General features: G+C 42.2%; 1 protein-coding gene across 3 annotated transcripts in view; it reads right to left on the reverse strand.

Moving 5' to 3' along the window:
* EXT2 (exostosin glycosyltransferase 2) overlaps nt 1-14463 on the reverse strand; it is a 78463-nt gene extending 64000 nt beyond the window's left edge. Inside the window, exons 1-5 of one of the 3 annotated variants that reach the window (XM_081834934.1) lie at nt 14230-14463; nt 11427-11476; nt 9851-10416; nt 9386-9475; nt 2186-2302 (exon numbers count right to left, since the gene is read on the reverse strand). In XM_081834934.1, the coding sequence (XP_081691060.1) occupies nt 2186-2302; nt 9386-9475; nt 9851-10386 (743 nt within the window). In that variant the 5' untranslated portion in view covers nt 10387-10416; nt 11427-11476; nt 14230-14463. The remainder of the gene's footprint in view (nt 1-2185; nt 2303-9385; nt 9476-9850; nt 10417-11426; nt 11477-14229) is intronic. The other 2 variants (XM_081834933.1, XM_081834935.1) reach the window with 2 other exon arrangements.
* Between the last annotated feature and the right edge of the window lie 4370 nt (nt 14464-18833).

The raw sequence follows: 18833 nt of genomic DNA on the forward strand, positions 1-18833 counted from the left end.
AAGATATATGTAGAGATTAGTGTTTTTTAAAACCTGTTATCTGAAGTCTTCCCCACATGCTTACTGCAGGCACTCCAGGCTTTATATCTGCAAAGCCACAGATGTGTAATAAAATGAAACTGAACTCTCATCTCAGATTTCCAAAACAAATTAACAGTTAAAATATGCATCAGCACAGCTTCAGGCAAATACCATAAATGCCAATGATCTAAGTGGCACGTGACTGAAGTCGCTATTTTTAAAAAAATGCCATTCAAGCCCAACTATGAATAAAAAGAGAAATCAATTTCCAATACAATGGTGAACACCTAACATGCAGGACTGTGAGCAGAACAGAACTTTAAATATATTTCTCTTCATTCACAACACAGCCTTCAGTCCTTATGAAAGAAAATTGTAAATTATACTAAACCTAGATATGCGAAAGTTCAGAACAGAGGTTGGGGAGGGAGGGAAAGGGGGGGTTGGAGGGGAGGAGGGGGCTGTTTTGAATTTTTCCCCCCGTGGAAGAATTCAAAAGTTTCAGGAACAGTAAAAAAAAAACAAAATCTATAACATATCTTTTAAAATTGGTGAAATGCTTCTAAAGTGGTTGGAGTATCAGACTATGACCTGGGAGACTAGGGTTCAAATCTCCACTCTCAGGGGATTTGAACCCACTATGACCTTGGATGAGCCATAGTCACTTAGTCTAACCTGCCTCAAAGAGTTGTTGCAGGGTTAAAATGGGAAGCGTAGGAATCTGTATGGCACCTTGAGCTGCCTGGATAAAAGGTGGGATAGAAATGCGGTAATTAAATGTTCACCTGACTTCAATTATTTATGAGTTCTGGAAGCTACTAAGGATGTTCAGCACTTGTTTGTTTTTAGAGGGCTGGTGGTGGCATTTCTCTTAATTTACAAATACACAAATATTTTTCTACATACTTGGGGAGTCTCCTGATACTTTTTCTGGGGGGAGGTTCCCCAACAGGTATGGCAAAGATATGGACAATGATTTACTGTGCACTGTTTTGCTTTCTTGAAAAGTACATTAGCTGTTTTCTATTTTTTAATATTCAAATTAGTGTCCTGTAGACAAGACTGCAAGAATATGCACCGTTTTCCATTCACTGAAATTATTGGCCCAGATTCAACTAACCTGTGATAGTTCAACTAATGAGGTTTTCTCTTGTTTCCCTCTCCCCCCCCCACACCTTCCCCAAATCATTCTGTCTGATAAATTAAAATGCTTGTGCTGAAGAAACGTTCAGAAAAGCGCAATGTTGAATTCCTCCCTTTGTAACTGACTTTTCTCCAGAAGTGACACTGTCACGTTTGTCAAAAAATGGTTGTGAGAGAGAAACAATGCCTATGATTCAGTACTCTCAATGTCTATCTTACTTCAGCAAAAGATCGCTGAAGATAAGTTGAGAAAGAGTGTTTATGTAAGTCACTTAACTAAAGCTGAAAGGAGTAAACATTATTGTATGAGTACCATGGAAAGCCCAAATACCCACTAAATCAAAAGTAATTTTCAGTTCCCATTTGCTATGGTTCCTGACCAAATGCATGGTTTCCTGCTCCAAGGTTTCTGTCCACACTTCACTGCCATTCTACTCTAGTGGATTCAACAAGGAAAGCAAGACAGTGAAAATTAGGCACTCTTATTTTGGAAGTTTGAAATTGCCAAATACTACTAGGGTGGGAAAGGCAGCAGAATCCAGGGACACATAACAAGAGAGACAAACCCTTTTCAGAAACAGATGATCCCGAAAGCAAGTCACACGTTTTAGCCTGTGATGGTGGCCAAGCCTGGAGCAGCAGAAACCACTTTCACTTTAATAAATTTCCCTTCCTCCCCAACTTTTAGCTGTTAACTTTTGCTAGTTAAAGCAAATGTCAGAGGTTCCCAGGAAAGCATCCATTATTGCTCAGGAAACCTTGATAAGTGTAATTAGAACTTGGGCTTTCTATAGCACTTATGAGATAATCTGTTGACAGATAATACACAGCCATATTTTGGCTTCATAGCTCTCAACAATTACAAGAGCAGTTATACAACCAGCTTCCCCCTGTCCCCGATACTGAATGCTTTTGGTTTTCTGGGCTGAATTTCTTAGCAGCTCAGATGCAGCTGGCATTATATGACATTGTTAGCAAGAAGGCAAAATATGCTGCATTCTCCCACTCATCTTCAGCTTACCCCAGCCCTTTATTTGGCAGTTCCACCTCTGCGGACAGTGGACTATAAACAGGAATGCTGACATCATAGCCTTGTCGGTAGGTCCACGTAGAAAAACCTCCTCCTGCCAACAGAGCTCTGAGGAGAAAAGGAAAAAGATAAGTTACAGCTACATTCCCCCCTCCCACAGCAACAACCCAACACCTATTCAAAAGACAGAAAATCAGAGAGGTGGAGTGGAGGAAAATGGCAAGCTCTCTCTGTAGTTTTAGAAACATTTTCATTCAAAAACAATATATGTAATGAGTTCAGATATCTGAAGATCCTACATAGGCATTCTAGGTTCAAATAAGAACATAAGCACAGCTTGATTTGCTGGATCAGACCACTGTCACATTTAGTCCAGCATCCTGTTCTCGAGAAGCTTGCAAGCAGACCCTGAGTTCAACAGCACTTTCCCCACTTGTAATTCCCAGAAAATCCCACTGGAAAGGTGGTATACATTTTTGAAATACATTGATAAATATTAAGTGAAGAGAGCCTCCAGATGACAGCTGCTCTCAGCCTGCCATTCCCAGAAAGTAGCCTATGACCTGATGCGATGCAAAGCTCATCTTCAATACCCTGAATCTAGTATACACATCTAGATTGAAAGAAGACTGCATCTCTTGGAACATGTTACTGGCAATGTGGTATTAATCTGGGTCATGCACTGTTTTACAACAGGGGAAAACCCAAACAACATTTCCCCTCTCATTACAGTTGACTGTGTGCCTAAGCATCAAATTCTAGGGGGAAGGACTTCGCTGTATTACTCTTAAAATTGCAGATAATACATCAGAAATAAAATTATCTCCCAAATACTGTTTTGTCTCTGTGCAGCTTTTGAGAAGTGAGAACTTTTATTTCTTTATATATGTAGTTTCGGCACCTCGCACCTAAAACAACTCAGATTACAGTCTTTTAAGAAACTTCCTTGAGTAAATAGGCCTTTATTTCAGGGGTGGGGAATCGGATCCCGTGAGCAGGTCCATTTTTACAGGCGGGTGTCTCCTCCTGTAAACCTCTTTATGTCATATGATGTCAGGTTATTCAAACTTCAAAGAAACAATCAAGAACACACACCCAGTCCAACCTCAGTAGAACTGCAAAGGAAGAATCTTCAAGATTCCACCCAAAGTATGGCTTGCATTAAACAGTGAATTTAAATTCAAGTTACCTTTCAAACAAGGGTCTTTCCCAACCCTACCTGGAGACTGAACCTGGAACCTAGTGTATGCAAAGCATATATTCCATCACTGAGCTATAGCACTTCCCTATGGGGAAGACGATTTTCACATTGCAGGAAAATTAGCATACTTTTTATTTTATTTTTTAATCACTTCAGGTTCTGGAGATTAGATGAACATAACCCATCACTTCAAGTACATGCCAAAAATCCCCTGAACAGCAGTAGAATTTATTATTTCCAGACACTAAAACAAACAGGGCCAGACACACTACTTCCAACTAGCATCTACTTCACTTAGATCTTAAACTTCGCTCAGTGAAATAGATACATGCCCATTATAGGCACTGTGCAAGGACCACCGTTGGGCAGTGCAGCTGCTCACTACATACATTTACTATTGAGTTAACTGTGAGCAAATTTCTTCAGCTGATCATTCAAGCTGCTGCAGCTACTGGTACCTAAGAATATGAAATACTTTGAGCCCAGAGTAGCTCACCATCAGGATCCAACAGAGGATTTTGCATGAAATGTGATGTGCAAGTTCCTGTAAATACGGTACTTTAAAAGAAAATAGTAGCCCTCATGGCTGAGAAGACAATGAGAGGATTCCACTGGTCACATGAGCAGAAGGTTCCTTCACCCATTGCAAGAGATGATCCCCCACTAACTTCAGCCCCATATGGCACAGCTGACAATGTTCTGTAGCCCCCTCCTCAACCCCATGGAGAGGCTTTGGGTGGGTACAGGGGCTGCAGGCAGGAGGGAGAGCAAGTTCTGTTGTGTGAGTTGCCTTCCACTTGCAGAGTCATTTAATGCAACCTCTAGTGAAAAGCAGAAGTTCCAGCATTCATGAGCATGGAAATTTGGTGCCTTCTCACCTTTCCTATGATCCCACCCCATCAAGCCCACATGAACTCCTTGATCATCTAAACACATTCTACTCAGCCAACAAAACTCATGCTCAGGAGGGGTACAACAAATATTTGGTTTATATCAGAATAGACAATCTTACATAAGTTATTTTCCATGACTTATTTTGAGCATTAAAAAAAACCAGAAACAGCTGTTGCTGAACTCCAGAAAGGAGGAACAATTAATGCTATATAAATGCTGTGAACTGCTTTCAGAGTTCCAGAGTTCAATGTCCATTGATTTCAACAAGTGTATTCTAACTAATGTTGGAAATCACCCAAAAGGTGCTGAAAAAATATAATATTTCAAACCTCCCATAAAAAAATGGAAGCAAACTCAAACATACCAGCCCAGGCTACATGTGTGTTTACAGAAAGAGACCTAGATGAGGGAAGTGTTGAATGAGTTTTAGCTCCTAAAACCAGTGATTATTTTGCATTCTTTTCCATTTATTTTAAGTGACATGCAGCACAGCAGTGCAGAATGCTGCTGTTATCCTTCAAGCCTCACATTCCCAATTTCACATGAATTCAGAGGTGTTGAACAAGAAAGCAAGAAAAAACTGAATTTGGCTCATGTGTTACTTCTCCTGCACTTTTGCTCCTTGTTTCTCCTTCCTAATTAAGAAATAGTAACCAGATTGTTTTAATTTAGATCCAGTAAGCAATGTTAACCCCACTTCATCAACCTTGAGAACGCAGGTGTGCATCTACCTAAGCAAAGCCACAGGGAACCAACACCCAGTTAAGTATTTCAGTTTGGGTGTGCGCTCTGCAGCACAAGAAGCAAAATATTAACTCTTAGATTTCTGAAGGCAAGTGGGAAGAAAAAGGAACATGGTAAGGGAAAATTTAAATTTAGCAACACTGCTACGTTATAAACAGTGCTTGTTTGGTAAAGGGTTAACGGTATGAAGAGAAAAAACTGGCAGTTCAGTTGTGACTGAAGCCAGGAAAAGATAATGTGTGGAGGCTCAGTTGGCAGCAGGCCAAGAAGCAGCTAGGCTGTTAGTTTCAAAAGAGGTGTTTACATTCTTGTAAGGTTTTCCGTTATGACAGCTAACAGCAGAATCTGGCTTTTATATGGGACAGGAGAATTGAAATGGGTCACATTGTGATAGGTCACTTAGTGTACATTCTGTTCAAGATCACTGGCTGATATCCAATGTTAGTGAGTGTTTTCCCACTGACCCATTTCTATGGGATTAATATCATTATTGTTAGTAGTAGTAGTAGTAGTAGTAGTAGTAGTATACCACCCTATACCTACTGGACAAGTATACAGTATATTCCAAAACGGTTCTGACAGAGAATATAGAGACAGGCACAATATTGTGCCATCAGAAAGTGAAGAGACTTCTAGGCAGAAGTAGGGGAAAGCTAGTCTGGAGAGGAAGACTCTGAAGGAAGTTCTCCATTAAGTTACTACAACTCTGGTCAGAAGCTAACTGTTGACTGCAGGAGACATCAGAGAAGAGAACTGTGATGTCTTCACGGCCAAGTGTTCAAGTGCCTGACCAGGAGGAAGGTTTCAGAAGAAAACCGAAACCAAGAAGTGACAGCTGGGAGATCCTGTTCCACCCTGTATCGCTTTGGAAAACCCTGACCAGAGAGAAGGCTTCAGGTGGAGTACTTGTGAGTTAACCATAAGAGGAGAAAAGGGGACTGGCTATTAGCTTTGCACAGGGATGAGAACTAGCAACAACACTTTTAAAGAACCAGTAACATCTGCTAAAGTAACAGTGGCATATCAACTATTAACAAACCAAGCACTGATGGGGGCACTGTTATACTGTGGTTCAGCTCCTTTCTCCTGGGCCATGTCCAGAAAGTGGAGTTGGGGGTGAGTGTTCAGACCCCTGGGCTCTCATTTGTGTGGTGCCTCAGAGCTCCGTCCTCTCCCCAATGCTTTTCAACATCTATATGAAGCCACTGGGAGAGATCATCAGGGGGTTTGGGCTGGGTGTTCACCAGTATGCAGAAGATATCAACTTCTACCTCTTCTTCAAATCATAACCAATGAAGGTCCTGTCTGAGTGTCTGGGGGCAGCTGGAGGATGGACGGCGGCTAACAGATTAAGGTTGAATCCTCACAAGACAGAAGTACTGTTTTGGGGGACAGGGGACGGACAGGTGTGGGGGACTCCTTGGTCCTGAATTCAGGGTAATTGTGCCCTGAAGAACCAGGAACACAGCCTGGGAGTCATTTTGGACTCACACCTGTCCATGGAGGTGCAGGTCAATTCTGTGTCAAGGGTGGCTGTCTACCAGCTCTATCTAGTATGCTGGCTGAGCCCCTGCCTGCCTGCAGACTGTCACACTAGAGTGGTGCATGCTCCGGTTATCTCCCGCTTGGACTACTGCAATGCGCTCTATGTGGGGCTACCTTTGAAAGTGACTTAGAAACTACAACTTATCCAGAATGTGGCAGCTAGACTAGTGACTGGGAGTGGCTGCCGGGATTTTATCAACACCAGTCCTAAAAGTTCTTCATTGGCTCCCAATGCATTTCTGAGTACAATTCAAAGTGCCCTAAATGGTCTTGGCCCAGTAATATAATAATAAAAAATAATAAATTTTATTTTTTATTATTATTATTATTATTATTATTATTATTATTATTATTATTATTATTATTTTATACCCCACCCACCTGACTGGGTTTCTCCAGCCACTCTGGACAGCTCCCACAAGAATATTAAACAGAATAAAACTTCAAACATAAAAAACTTCCCTAAATAGGGCTGCCTTCGGATGTCTCCTAACAGTCAGTATACCTGAAGGAGCGTCTCCACCCCCATCGTTCAGCCCAGACACCTCCTCCAAGGGTCTTCTGCTGGTTCCCTCACTGTGAGAAGTAAAGTTACAGGCACTGTCAGAAACAGGCAGAGGGCCTTCTCGATACTGGCACCCTCCCTGTGGAACACCCTCCCTTCAGATGTCAAAGAGATAAACAACTACATAACTTTTAGAAGACATCTGAAGACAGCCCTGTATCGGGAAGTTTTTTATGTTTGATGTTTTATTAGGTTTCAATATATGCTGTAAGCCACCCAGAGTGGCTGGGGTATTATTATTATTATTAATTGATTAAATAACCTGCCAGTTTGGTGTAGTGGTTAAGAGTGGTAGTCTCGTAATCTGGGGAACCGGGTTCGCGTCTCCGCTCCTCCACATGCAGCTGCTGGGTGACCCTGGGCCAGTCACACTTCTCTGAAGTCTCTCAGCCCCACTCACCTCACAGAGTGTTTGTTGTGGGGGAGGAAGGGAAAGGAGAATGTTAGCCGCTTTGAGACTCCTTAAAGGGAGTGAAAGGCGGGGTATCAAATCCAAACTCTTCTTCTTCTTCTTCTTCTTCAAGTAAATCCCTATTATATTAAATAAGTTTTATTAAATAATAACATATTTGATGCAAGTCTCTGAGTTTGCTCAGCCCATGTCTATACCTTGCTGCCGTGTGTAGTAAAAGGTGGCTAAAGAAACAGATTGGAGTTAAAAAGTGGCAGCAAAAAAGCATATGGGTTAGACAAAATGTTTTATTTATTTAACCTATAATGGGGAGGGGAGGGCACAGAATCCTATAAGACTTTATAAATAAAAATGTGGAAACTTACACCTAGTGATATCAAATATTTAATCAGCCTGACTATACCTTGGATTTTCTAAAGAACACACACACACTTACACATTTAGATGGTAAAATAATAATACTTGACTGTCCTCTACTGGCCACTCACATCATATATACACAGGAGGGATTCAAGTATTGTGACATAAGATGCTAAAAAACTAAATTACCCATACCAATACATACATAATAATCCCTTTTTTCTGACAAGTCATACAGAGGAAACAAAAATACTCCTTGACTGCTCTCTGTACAGGAACTTCTGGAGTGTGACTTTCTATATATACACAAGAATTTGAGGGCAATCCAAATTCCACTCAAATCAATGGCAAAACCTCCACATAAAGATATGCAGATACTAACAGTCAGTAGAGACAAACTGAAGCCATGTTTCTAAGATGTAAAACTTAGATTTAAAAAAAGTTCTCGTCTTCAATAGGAGGATACCCTTTGGTTGGCTGTAAATCAAGGCCAACTAGTTAAATGCTATGTAGAAGTAATTTGTTTTAGAAAGCAGTATATTTATGTTCCATTAAGTTTCAGAAGCAGCAAAGTTGACAAAATGGCACAAGGAGGGTAAGTGTTAACAGGGCCAGTCCAAAACATTCAGCCACTTGCAGCCAGAGTGGAGTAGTGGTTCAAATCCCCACTCAGTGCTGAAGCCCACTAGGTGACTTTGTTCCAGTAACTGTCTCTCAGCCTAATTTACCTCATAGGGATGTTATGAGGATAAAATGGAGGGGGGGGAAGTGTAAGACTCTCAAGGTCATGGGTTCGAGCCCCATGTTGGGCAAAAGATTCCTGCATTGCAGGGGGTTGGACTAGATGATCCTCTTGGTCCCTTCCAACTCTACAATTTTGTGACATATAAATAAATTCACACTTTGACTCCCAATAGCTCTGGATCTTGTTTAGAGACTTGTTCTAAAAAGTCTCAAAGAAACAGAAACAAGTTGACTATTGGGAGAAGTGGGCCAATTACCCTGTTGAAACACGTTAGTATGCAGAAAGTGCAGCACTTAGCTAGCTAATCATGGTTAGAGAGTAGACTCTTCTTGCTGCAATCCCACACAGAGATGCTTGTAGGTAGGAAAAAAATAAAGTTGTTTATTGTAGGATACACATAGCTTAGATAGAAAGGTTTCTAGTTCTAGTCCAACTAACTAGTCTAGAGAACAACCAGGAAGCCATGCCTGCTCCTTTGCTTCTCAGAGGACAGTTAAAGATGACCTCTCTCTCATATTGAGGTCCGAGAGAGAAGTGAAAGCAGGAAGTTGTAAACAGGACGCAACCTAAGATGTATCGTGCTAAAGAACAATGAGATGGAGAAGCATGCCGATAGGTTAAAGGTACAGGGATAGTGTGGGAATGTGGATGTCCCTCACTCAATCTGTGTTAACCCCCATACAAACCCCTCTGCTTCAAGCTGAGATGCACCCAGAGTTGCCTACCTGTCTCTTGGAACATCAAGTGCTGTGTTGTAGTCAGGTGGTCCTCCAGGCAACATGTTGAACAAGAGGTGATTTGTCCCATGATTCCAACTGAGAAAGAAAAATGATGGGGAAATGAGACCACCACAAATGCTTGAAACCAGAGCTTCAGAGATAAGCACACATCCAAAGCCACTCTGTAACAAAACAGCTCTATAAAAAATGCAGGAGCCCAATGGTCACAGATTAGCCATAAATGTCATCATTTGCATGATTTCTGAACCAGGCACTCTCAAATGAGTTGCAGTTGGCCTGCTTGATGTTTAAGCCCAAATGAATAATTACCAAACAGCGGGAGAACAGGGTGGTCAATAATTAAGACTGAAAACCAATGTACTCCTTGACTATCTGGTTCCCCCTCTTAGTCCCCTTACCCTTGTTTTACTGTTGTAGCTCTAGCATTCACAGTAAGATATGTGTAAGTACCGGGAGAGCTGTGCCAAAGCTTGAGCAGTTTCCTTGATACGGAGCATATTCTGGTTGAGTACGTCAATTGATGGCACAAAGAGACAGGCACGATTGATGTCATCTGTGTAGAAGTCACTGTCGGAGATGGCAGTTAACAGGTCATTGTATTCCCTGGAAATGGTATGACTCACAGGCATGTTGTATTCATCCACATACTTCTTTAGAGAGTAAATATAGACTTTGATCTTATTCTTGGGATTGAAGCCACAGCGGTAGACATCAAAACATGTATGCATCCTGCAGCTGAGATCTCCTCGTTCTGGGATGGCACTGTCTGCTGGAATCTTGACCACAGGCACATCATGAATGCTGCGTTTTTCAACTGTCCAATCATTTGAGGACTCTATGGAGTGTGGCCAGAACTGGAACATGCCTGTAGCAATGAGGCCCAACAGCACAATGGAGAAGAGAGCAATGTAGTAAATGCGGTGTTTAGTCTTCATTCTTGGGATGAGGGCTGGACCCCGGGTGTTATATTTGACTGACGCACACATAATGAAACAAGCCACCTTTCCCACAAGCTTCTGGAAAACAGAATATATGGAAAAACAAAATTTAAAAGGGTATGTTTAATTTGTGGCAACCTGGTCAGAAATCCATGTAAGTAAAATAAAATAAAAACATTATTGTGCTCTTGTGGTTTGCAACTGTACCGCCAACACACTAGAATATCAGTTAAGATGAAAATGCTACTGTTGTTTTTCAACAGACCAAACAAGGCAATATCATTGGCATGTACCAATGTGGATTACCTCTCAATTTTTCTTCTGTCATCTACTGCTATTTAACATCTAGTGCCGCTACAGAAGGCAGGTTCTTGATTGGGTTTAGCAGCTTACAATAAAAAACAAACAAAATAGTTTTACAGACAGAATTCATTTTCCTGGGGAAAAGGGGAAACTAAATGGTCAGCAGCATTTATACAAAACTTAAAGGAAAAGGTAAAGGGACCCCTGGCCATTAGGTCCAGTTGCGGACGACTCTGGGGTTGAGGCAATCATCTCGCTTTATTGGGTGAGGGAGCTGGCATACAGCTTCCGGGTCATGTGGCCAGCATGACTAAGCCGCTTCTGGCAAACCAGAGCAGCACACGGAAACATCCTTTACCTTCCCACCAGAGCGGTACCTATTTATCTACTTGCACTTTGATGTGCATTCGAACTGCTAGGTTGGCAGAAGCTGGGAGAGAGCAACAGTAGCTCAATCCATCACAAGGATTTGAACTGCCAACCTGATTGGCAAGTCCAAGAGGCTCGGTGGTTTAGACCACAGCACCACCCATGTCCCAGTTATACTGCATTAGATGTGAGGGGCACACATGTGTATAAAATGGAACGTCTGTTTTTAAGTACGTACCAGCAATGGTTGTAATTATTTCTCATTCTCATTTCTCATTCACTTCTCATGTATATTTTAAAAGGTGAAAATGCTATTTATATATGTCCAAACCCTTCACATCTGGTATTGATATGTGAGTATTTTGCACTTCAATATTGGCATCAAACCGGAGTACAAAATGTCGCATACAAAATACCTCTCAGTTGCACAATTGGCAAAGCAGAACTGGGCAGGCACAGTTAGGACCTGGGAAGAAACATTTTGAGAAACACAATAATAAAAGGATAGTAGCAACAACACATGTCCTTGTTAAGTACTAGCACCAACTCTGCAGATAGCAGAACAGATAAAGCTGAAATGCCCTGAAGTTTTATTTATATTGCAGCTTGCTATTTTACAATTTCTAGGAAAAAATAAACCCTAATCTCTGTAAAGGCATGCACATGTTAAGTGTTCAGTCACATATTAAACTGTATATACTTAACATTTGCCAGAATTTTATTTTTACTTGTACAATCTTAAGGTATTTATTCTCTAAAACTAATATTTTATGCAATCATGGCTTGTGGTAGATTAAAGTTTTTTTTATTTCACCTTGGATGATTTGTAATATAACAGTTTTAAATTAAGAAGTGTTAACACTTTTAATTGTGACTGACTAGTTATTCCCAGGGCAACATAACTACACCCAGCAAAATACTATTCTATGACCAACCCCATTCCTGCCTAGAGGGATGCCAATTTACCACATGCAGAACAAAGATAACAGGAAGATGCCAGGTATTGTAGCAACAATGACAGTGGGTGTGTATGCTCTTAAACATTTCAGCTAGATTGCCTCAGCAAAATAGCGTTCTTGGCTCTCTTTGCCAAATCTATCAGTAATCAGAAGGAATACAAGTTTATTGGTAATTTACTATTATGCATTTACTATTCTGCAGGACTACATTTGGGCCTCATATCTGCCTAGTATGGTTTCACTGCTATTTACAGGAAAATGACTTCACAGACTCTGATTAGGAATGGAAAAGCAAGGGCTGCTTAACCGTTAAGACTCCCTCTTACTGCAGCTGTCTACTCAACATAACCACCACCACCCAGTCTGCTTTCGCACCCTTGGAGAAAAAACAGCTTCAAGACAGCAAGGAACAGGAACATCTGGAGGGCTGAGTTTACCGCCTATGCCTGTCTTATGGGCTTTGGATCTATCTGAAAAAGTTTTCATATTCTACTACCAAAAAGCACCAAAACAATCACTTCCACCTCCCTCAAGTTGATCCACATGCTGCAAGCCTTCTTCATTAAGCTTCTTTAACTTACTAAGGTGTCCCTCCCAGAACCTGGATTACGAGGTTTCAGTGTCTAAAACAACACTACCCTTAGTATTACAATATAATATATTAGCATTTTAATGACACTAATTGACACCTTCTTCCCACCAAACAATGGAATATCCTGATGCATCACTGAGATCACGCATTCATGACAAGTTCTTATGTCGCTGAGGAAAATATTTTTCCATGCCAGGCTACAGCATACACAGTCATTCCATGGAGATACTTAATCATATTTTATAACTCCTACAAAACAAATAATATTAAATAAAGCCTATGATGTTTCCTTCTAAAAAAATAATAAACTGCATTTGCATCCTCACAGTCACATTTAGAATTAGATACTACCCAATTAGCATCAGTAGCTTTCTGAGAAAATCAATAATTTAAAGGAAAGTGACAGGGTTCTAGAATACATATCCCCCAACTAATGCCCAGTCATTTCCACATTGCTTTACAAATGTGTAAAAACTGGACTGATACTAATCAGGAAAATGGAAGTAAGCTCTGTACCAGTGCAGTAAAACAGAATATGCATGACTGAAGAACAGTGGCTTTGAAAGCCACTAAAGATCCAAATTAGTAGGAAGTGCAAGCTGAAATACTCCTTTATTGACATTTAAAAATGTTTGTGCAGTGTTTACTTCAACATCCTACCTGAATAACACCAGATGGTTAAATATTCTCTGCAGATCCCATGAAAGTGAGGCAAATAAAGCTATCTTCTCTGTGCACATTCACATCTAGACTGGGAAAAGAGCCTAGAATTTCCAGCACTGGACAGCTACATTCAGAAATTAAGGACCTGCATACTGGTTTCAAGCTTGGATCAAGAAGCGGCAGAAAACTAGGCTTAGCACTATCGCCTTATCCCACACAGTCATTGATGACAGCCGGGGAGCAGATAAGAGACCGAATCCCCCGAGAGTAAAAGATTACTTTTAATGTGAATCAAGTATGTTAACTGGCACCAGTAAAGCTGACACTGTTGATCAGGTGTTGGGACACCTAAGTTGGTATGAACACTGCAACTTCCTTTTGTATGTGGGTAGAGGCTCTTCTTCTTCTACAGGCACACCCACAAGCCACTTAGATTCAGTGAATTTCCATCACGGGGGAAGGGGGCAGGACGGACCCACACCCACACACCCACCGACACACATGTGTGTCACCAGGCCCCATTTATTCCCATTCTTCTTGTTACTGTGAAAGTAGCACTTAATCTGACAGAGGCGTGTGTGTCTGAACCTTGGCGATGAAAAAGGAACTGAGAGTAAAAAAGAACCGGACTATAGAGTGGGTGCTGTGCTGTCAGTGGAACGGACTCCCTTGGAAGTTGGCGAATTCTCCTTCCTTGGAGGCTTATAAGCAGAGGTTAGATGGCCACCTGTCACGGATGCGTTAGTTGAGATTCCTGCATTGCAAGGGGTTGGACTCGATGACTCCCGGGGTCCCTTCCAGCTCTACAGTTCTCTGATTCTTCGGCCACAGGTGAGGAGGCAAGGCATTGCTAGGAAACCACCTCGAATGGCTCTCACCTGCAGGGCGACTCAACGGAGGGGCTCAACGGAGGGCGAGTAGCTGGGCCCCAGCTCGCCAGGACACCCGAAGCCACCCCGAAGCTCAGGGGGCATCGGAGGGTCCCCCCGCCCGCGTGCCACTCACCCGGTCGCCCGAGGAGGAGGACCCCAGCGCGAACTGGCTTGCCGGCTCTCTTCGCTTCCCCCTCAGTCGCCACGCCGGCTACGCTCCGGGAAGGACCCAGGTCGTCATGGGCGCCCTCCTCACCTCACGGCGCTCCGGCGGAGGGGAAGGAAGAGACCGCAAACGGTGTACGCCTCCCACGCCCCTCCGCCTCCGCCAGCCGCGGCCGACGCTTCCGGCTTCCGCTCGAGCCGAGCGTCATTTCCGGCGCGACGAAACGCTGGCAGGCGGATGACCGTTCTCTAGCTTCTCCGCGCGGGGAACGACGGTTGGCAGCCCAGCACTCGCTGGGCTTTTGTTTCCCGGCGCCCATCTGAAGCCAAAGTAAGGCAAGCAGCGGCAAGCCGGTGGCTGAGATGGCTCTTAAGCATGGGCTCCTCAGCTAGTCGTCAGAATTGCTGAGATCCTTGTATGGACTGAGCATGTGACCAAGGGCGAATCGTAGAGTGAGAAGGGACCCGAAGGGGCATCTAGTCAACCCCCTGCAATGCTGGTATAATAATATTTATACCCCTCCCATCTAGCTAGGTTGTCCTAGCCACTGTGGGCGACTTTCAACACTACTACTACTACTACTAATAATAATGCATCAAACATTAAGAGTAACAATCTGATCCAATATAAAAAGTCACAATAACTTTAAAATAAACAACTTATATCCAATAAAGCAACATTCAACAATACATCAGAATCTAACAGTAAACAGTAAAATTAGACATCAGCAAAAATAATTAAACAGTTTACCCTTATTACAATAAAAAATTACTAATGTATAACCAATAAAAATAACAGCAAATCACAATGCGTAAAATACTCCAAAGATACAAAACCCTGTAAAAGGATCAAAGTAGAAACAAGGACACACAACTTTTGAAAAAATATTCCTGAACTATTCCCTTCCCAGCTGCTTCTGCTGTTCTCAAAGTCATGGTCTGGGACGAGGGTGGGGCAGGGCAGGTGGAAAAGCCATTGCCTGCAGAAAGTCTCTCCCCTCAGTTTTTCCTCTGGAGCAGAGCAGGTCTCATGGTGTTCAAATGCGCGCTAAGGAGATGCTGCAGATGGGTGGGGCGTCTGTCGAGGGGGAACATTCTCAGCCAGATCTAGAATGGGTTGGGGTTTTTAGGGCCAGTCAAAGCAGAAGTTTGTGGCTCAGACACAGCTGTCTAATAGTCCCCCACCCCCACCCAATGTAGGAGCCTGTGTTTTGATTAGGCTGCCAACCTTTATGGTCCCAGGAATTTATGGCATACTGGAATTTTGAGAGAATGCTGTGGGCACCTATTCTACAAGGGCAGCTGTGCTTTGTGGATTCAGAGACAATAGGCACACTTTTGGGTGAAGACATACTGGTTTTATTCATGTACAACAAGAATAAAGCACAGCAAGACACACGACCTACAGAACACATAATGCACAGGACTAGCCTGCACAAAACGTATTAAAGCCTAAGGGAAGCCCAGCAAAAGTAAATTAAGCTTAAGAGTGCAGTCTCTGTGTTATGTACTGAGTTGAATAGGATCCAAAATGCAGCAGTCTGATTGGTCCTAGAACAATAGGATTCAGAATGCAGCAGTCTGATTGGTCCTAGAACAAAAGGACTCAGAATGCAGCAGTCTGATTGGTCCACAGGAGCCACCCAATCCAGCTCCAGGTGGAAGTGAATCCGCAACCTGATTGGCTGACAGGAGAATCCTGGAATTAGCCAATCACGTGGGGCCCATTGTATAAATAATGTATATAAACTGACATTCTGGGGGATCTTCCATTCCTCCTCACCACTATGAGCTGAATAAAGCGCATGAAATCCACTCTCGACTCCGAGTATATTTCACTCTGTTACTGAGTAAAACACCAGGCTACCAGGCAGGAGCCTGTTGCGCTTTTCCCTGTAGTTGTTAAGACCCATGGACAGCAATGGAATGGCTTCTTATAGCCAGGGTGCAACAACTCTGTTAGCTCTGGTTTCCTTGTTTGAGTGTCAGGGTCTAAGCTGGGTTGGTGAACTGTCTGCCTCTTACATAGTGTTGCAATGTGCTTACAAGTTGAATGGGTGTATCAATTACAGTGGTACCTCGGGTTAAGTACTTAATTCGTTCTGGAGGTCCGTTCTTAACCTGAAACTGTTCTTAACCTGAAGCACCACTTTAGCTAATGGGGCCTCCTGCTGCCACCGCACCGCTGCTACACGATTTCTGTTTTATCCTGAAGCAAAGTTCTTAACCTGAAGCACTATTTCTGGGTTAGTGGATTCTGTAACCTGAAGCGTATGTAACCTGAGGTACCACTGTATACAGATGTGAGCTATATATCACTGGCTGTAACATTCCTTATGCATTTCTGGGAGAGGGAGTATTAAAGCAGATATCAAGCAATTGCTGTTCTCGTGACCTTGAAATGAAAAGCAGCTGTGTGAGAAATTCTCTCAGCTTATTTTTAACAGTTAGCCAGTCTTTGATCCTCCCCATTACTATTTTGCTTCTTATACTTTACCTGCCATGTGACATTCTGCTAGTTACTACTGCATATGTGTTACCTAGAGAGATTCAGAATAACTCTTGCATGGTTATTAGTAATGAATTAATTAAATTCGTTAATATACCCGCAGATCTCAGTGTGGTTACAACGTAAAATCACAAAATACGTAATAAAAACAAAAACAACCCAATAGAATGGTTACAAATAGAAAGCAATTCCAGGTCCAGGTCTGTTAGGCCTTATGTTGGGGCATTAAAGGGCTAATTCCAGACATCAGTCTGACTCCCCATGATAACAGTTCTGTTCCACGTATGTGATGCTACAGTCACAAAATGGCTGCCACAAGGGGATGTAGCTGGCTACACAATAGCTGCCACGAGGGTGAACTTGACACAAAATTGGAAATACCAGTATTTCTATATAACAAAGAATCAATTGTTATACAGTTCGGATTCCCCACTTGGTCATGAAGTTCAGCTTGGCATTCATCCCCTATCATAGTTTCTGTCTTTATGGGGCTGTTTTTTTGGTGGCCACTCTTCAGCATATCTTGTTTGGACTAATGCAAAGGAAGGATAGGCAAAAGGTAGACTGAGACCTACTAAGAGATCTATGGATGAGTCTATAGGTCAGCAAGCATTTCCGACTCCCAATGATCTAACAACAGCAACAAAAAGCTTTTCTGCCTAAAATTGGGTGACTGAAAAACGATGCTTGAGGGAAAACCAGTGGTGTGTGGAAAGGGCTTCTGAGCTTGATTCTCGTGCTAATCACTGAACTGAGCAGGTGCTCAGACACCCTGCTCCTTAACAGTAATTCCTGGTATATGTCTTTCTGATTAGATTACTGTTTTGCATCTGGCTCTGGTTACAAAGCCTCGTGATTCTAGTCAAAGCTAAGTAGATCTTGTGGCCTTGAAGACTGTCCACCCCTGATGTACAGTAAATGCCTCTTCCTGCTATTCCTCCAAAAGGGAATATTGCCTGTTTCCAGTCTAGCCTTTCTATCTCAGCTTCTCCATGCCTGACCCATCCCAGCTACACATCACACCTTATAGATTGCCCCCATGATGTAAATGTGAGGTCTGTCCTATTAAATCTAAGTCCGCTTGAAAAATTATTTGCTAAGCAATTTGCCATAGGTTTTTGGACAGCTCTTTCTAAGGTTGTAACATGGACCAACACCAGATGGCAGTGCTGCTCTATTTAGGTCAGAAATGGAAGTGTGGGTGGCAGGGTTGCCATATTTCAAGAAGTAAAAACCTGGACACAAAAGTTGTCTGGACACTTCCTGGTTCTGATGAAAAACCCAGACATATTGACGATTAGCAAAACTGCTAATTTCCCCAGTTTTTAGGGTGCAATTCTGTACTCAGAAGTAGAACCTACTGAGTGCAATTCTCTCAAGTAAGTGAGTACTGTACAAGTTCACAGTTTTAGGATGGAATAATAGTCCTTCTCAGAGTAGACCCACCCATTAAAGTTAACAGACATGACAAATTTAGGCTTATTAATTTCAGTCGGTCTATTCTGAGTAGGACTAGCCTTGAATACAACCCTTAGTTGATTAATTGGTTACATTAATCCATTTAAAACATTGTGATTACTTTGAAAGGACAGAATTGAAAAAAAACAACTTCTAGACAAGCATGTACAAAAAAAATGCAGATAAGTGCCACCTTTGAAGAGCCATCTCTTCTCATGTAGGATGAAGCTAAATAAGACATTAATTGTGTGATTGCATTTATAAAGCTTTACTTTTTTAAAAAAAGATGTTCAAATAGCCACAGTTGGGGAACATGGGGCAAGGATGCGGGTTATCTCTCCCCACCCCATGCCATATTGCTTTATTATACATGTGTGCATTTATGCAGATGTAATTGATTCAAATGCTCAGTTAAAACCAATGTGATAAATCATTGAAGATTTCTGCTATCAAGTGACAGCCATTTAATCATAGAACAAGCCTTGAAGGAAGTGGGAGAGAATAGGCATTATGGGTAAATGATTCTTGTGTCAAGGAATTAGGTGTACAGCCTGTACTGGATGGGATTGTACTTCCCTTGAAGGAGCAGATACACCAGGGGAAGG

The sequence above is a fragment of the Podarcis erhardii genome (assembly GCF_964252035.2).
Source record: "Podarcis erhardii genome assembly, chromosome: 1".
NCBI lineage: Eukaryota > Metazoa > Chordata > Lepidosauria > Squamata > Lacertidae > Podarcis > Podarcis erhardii.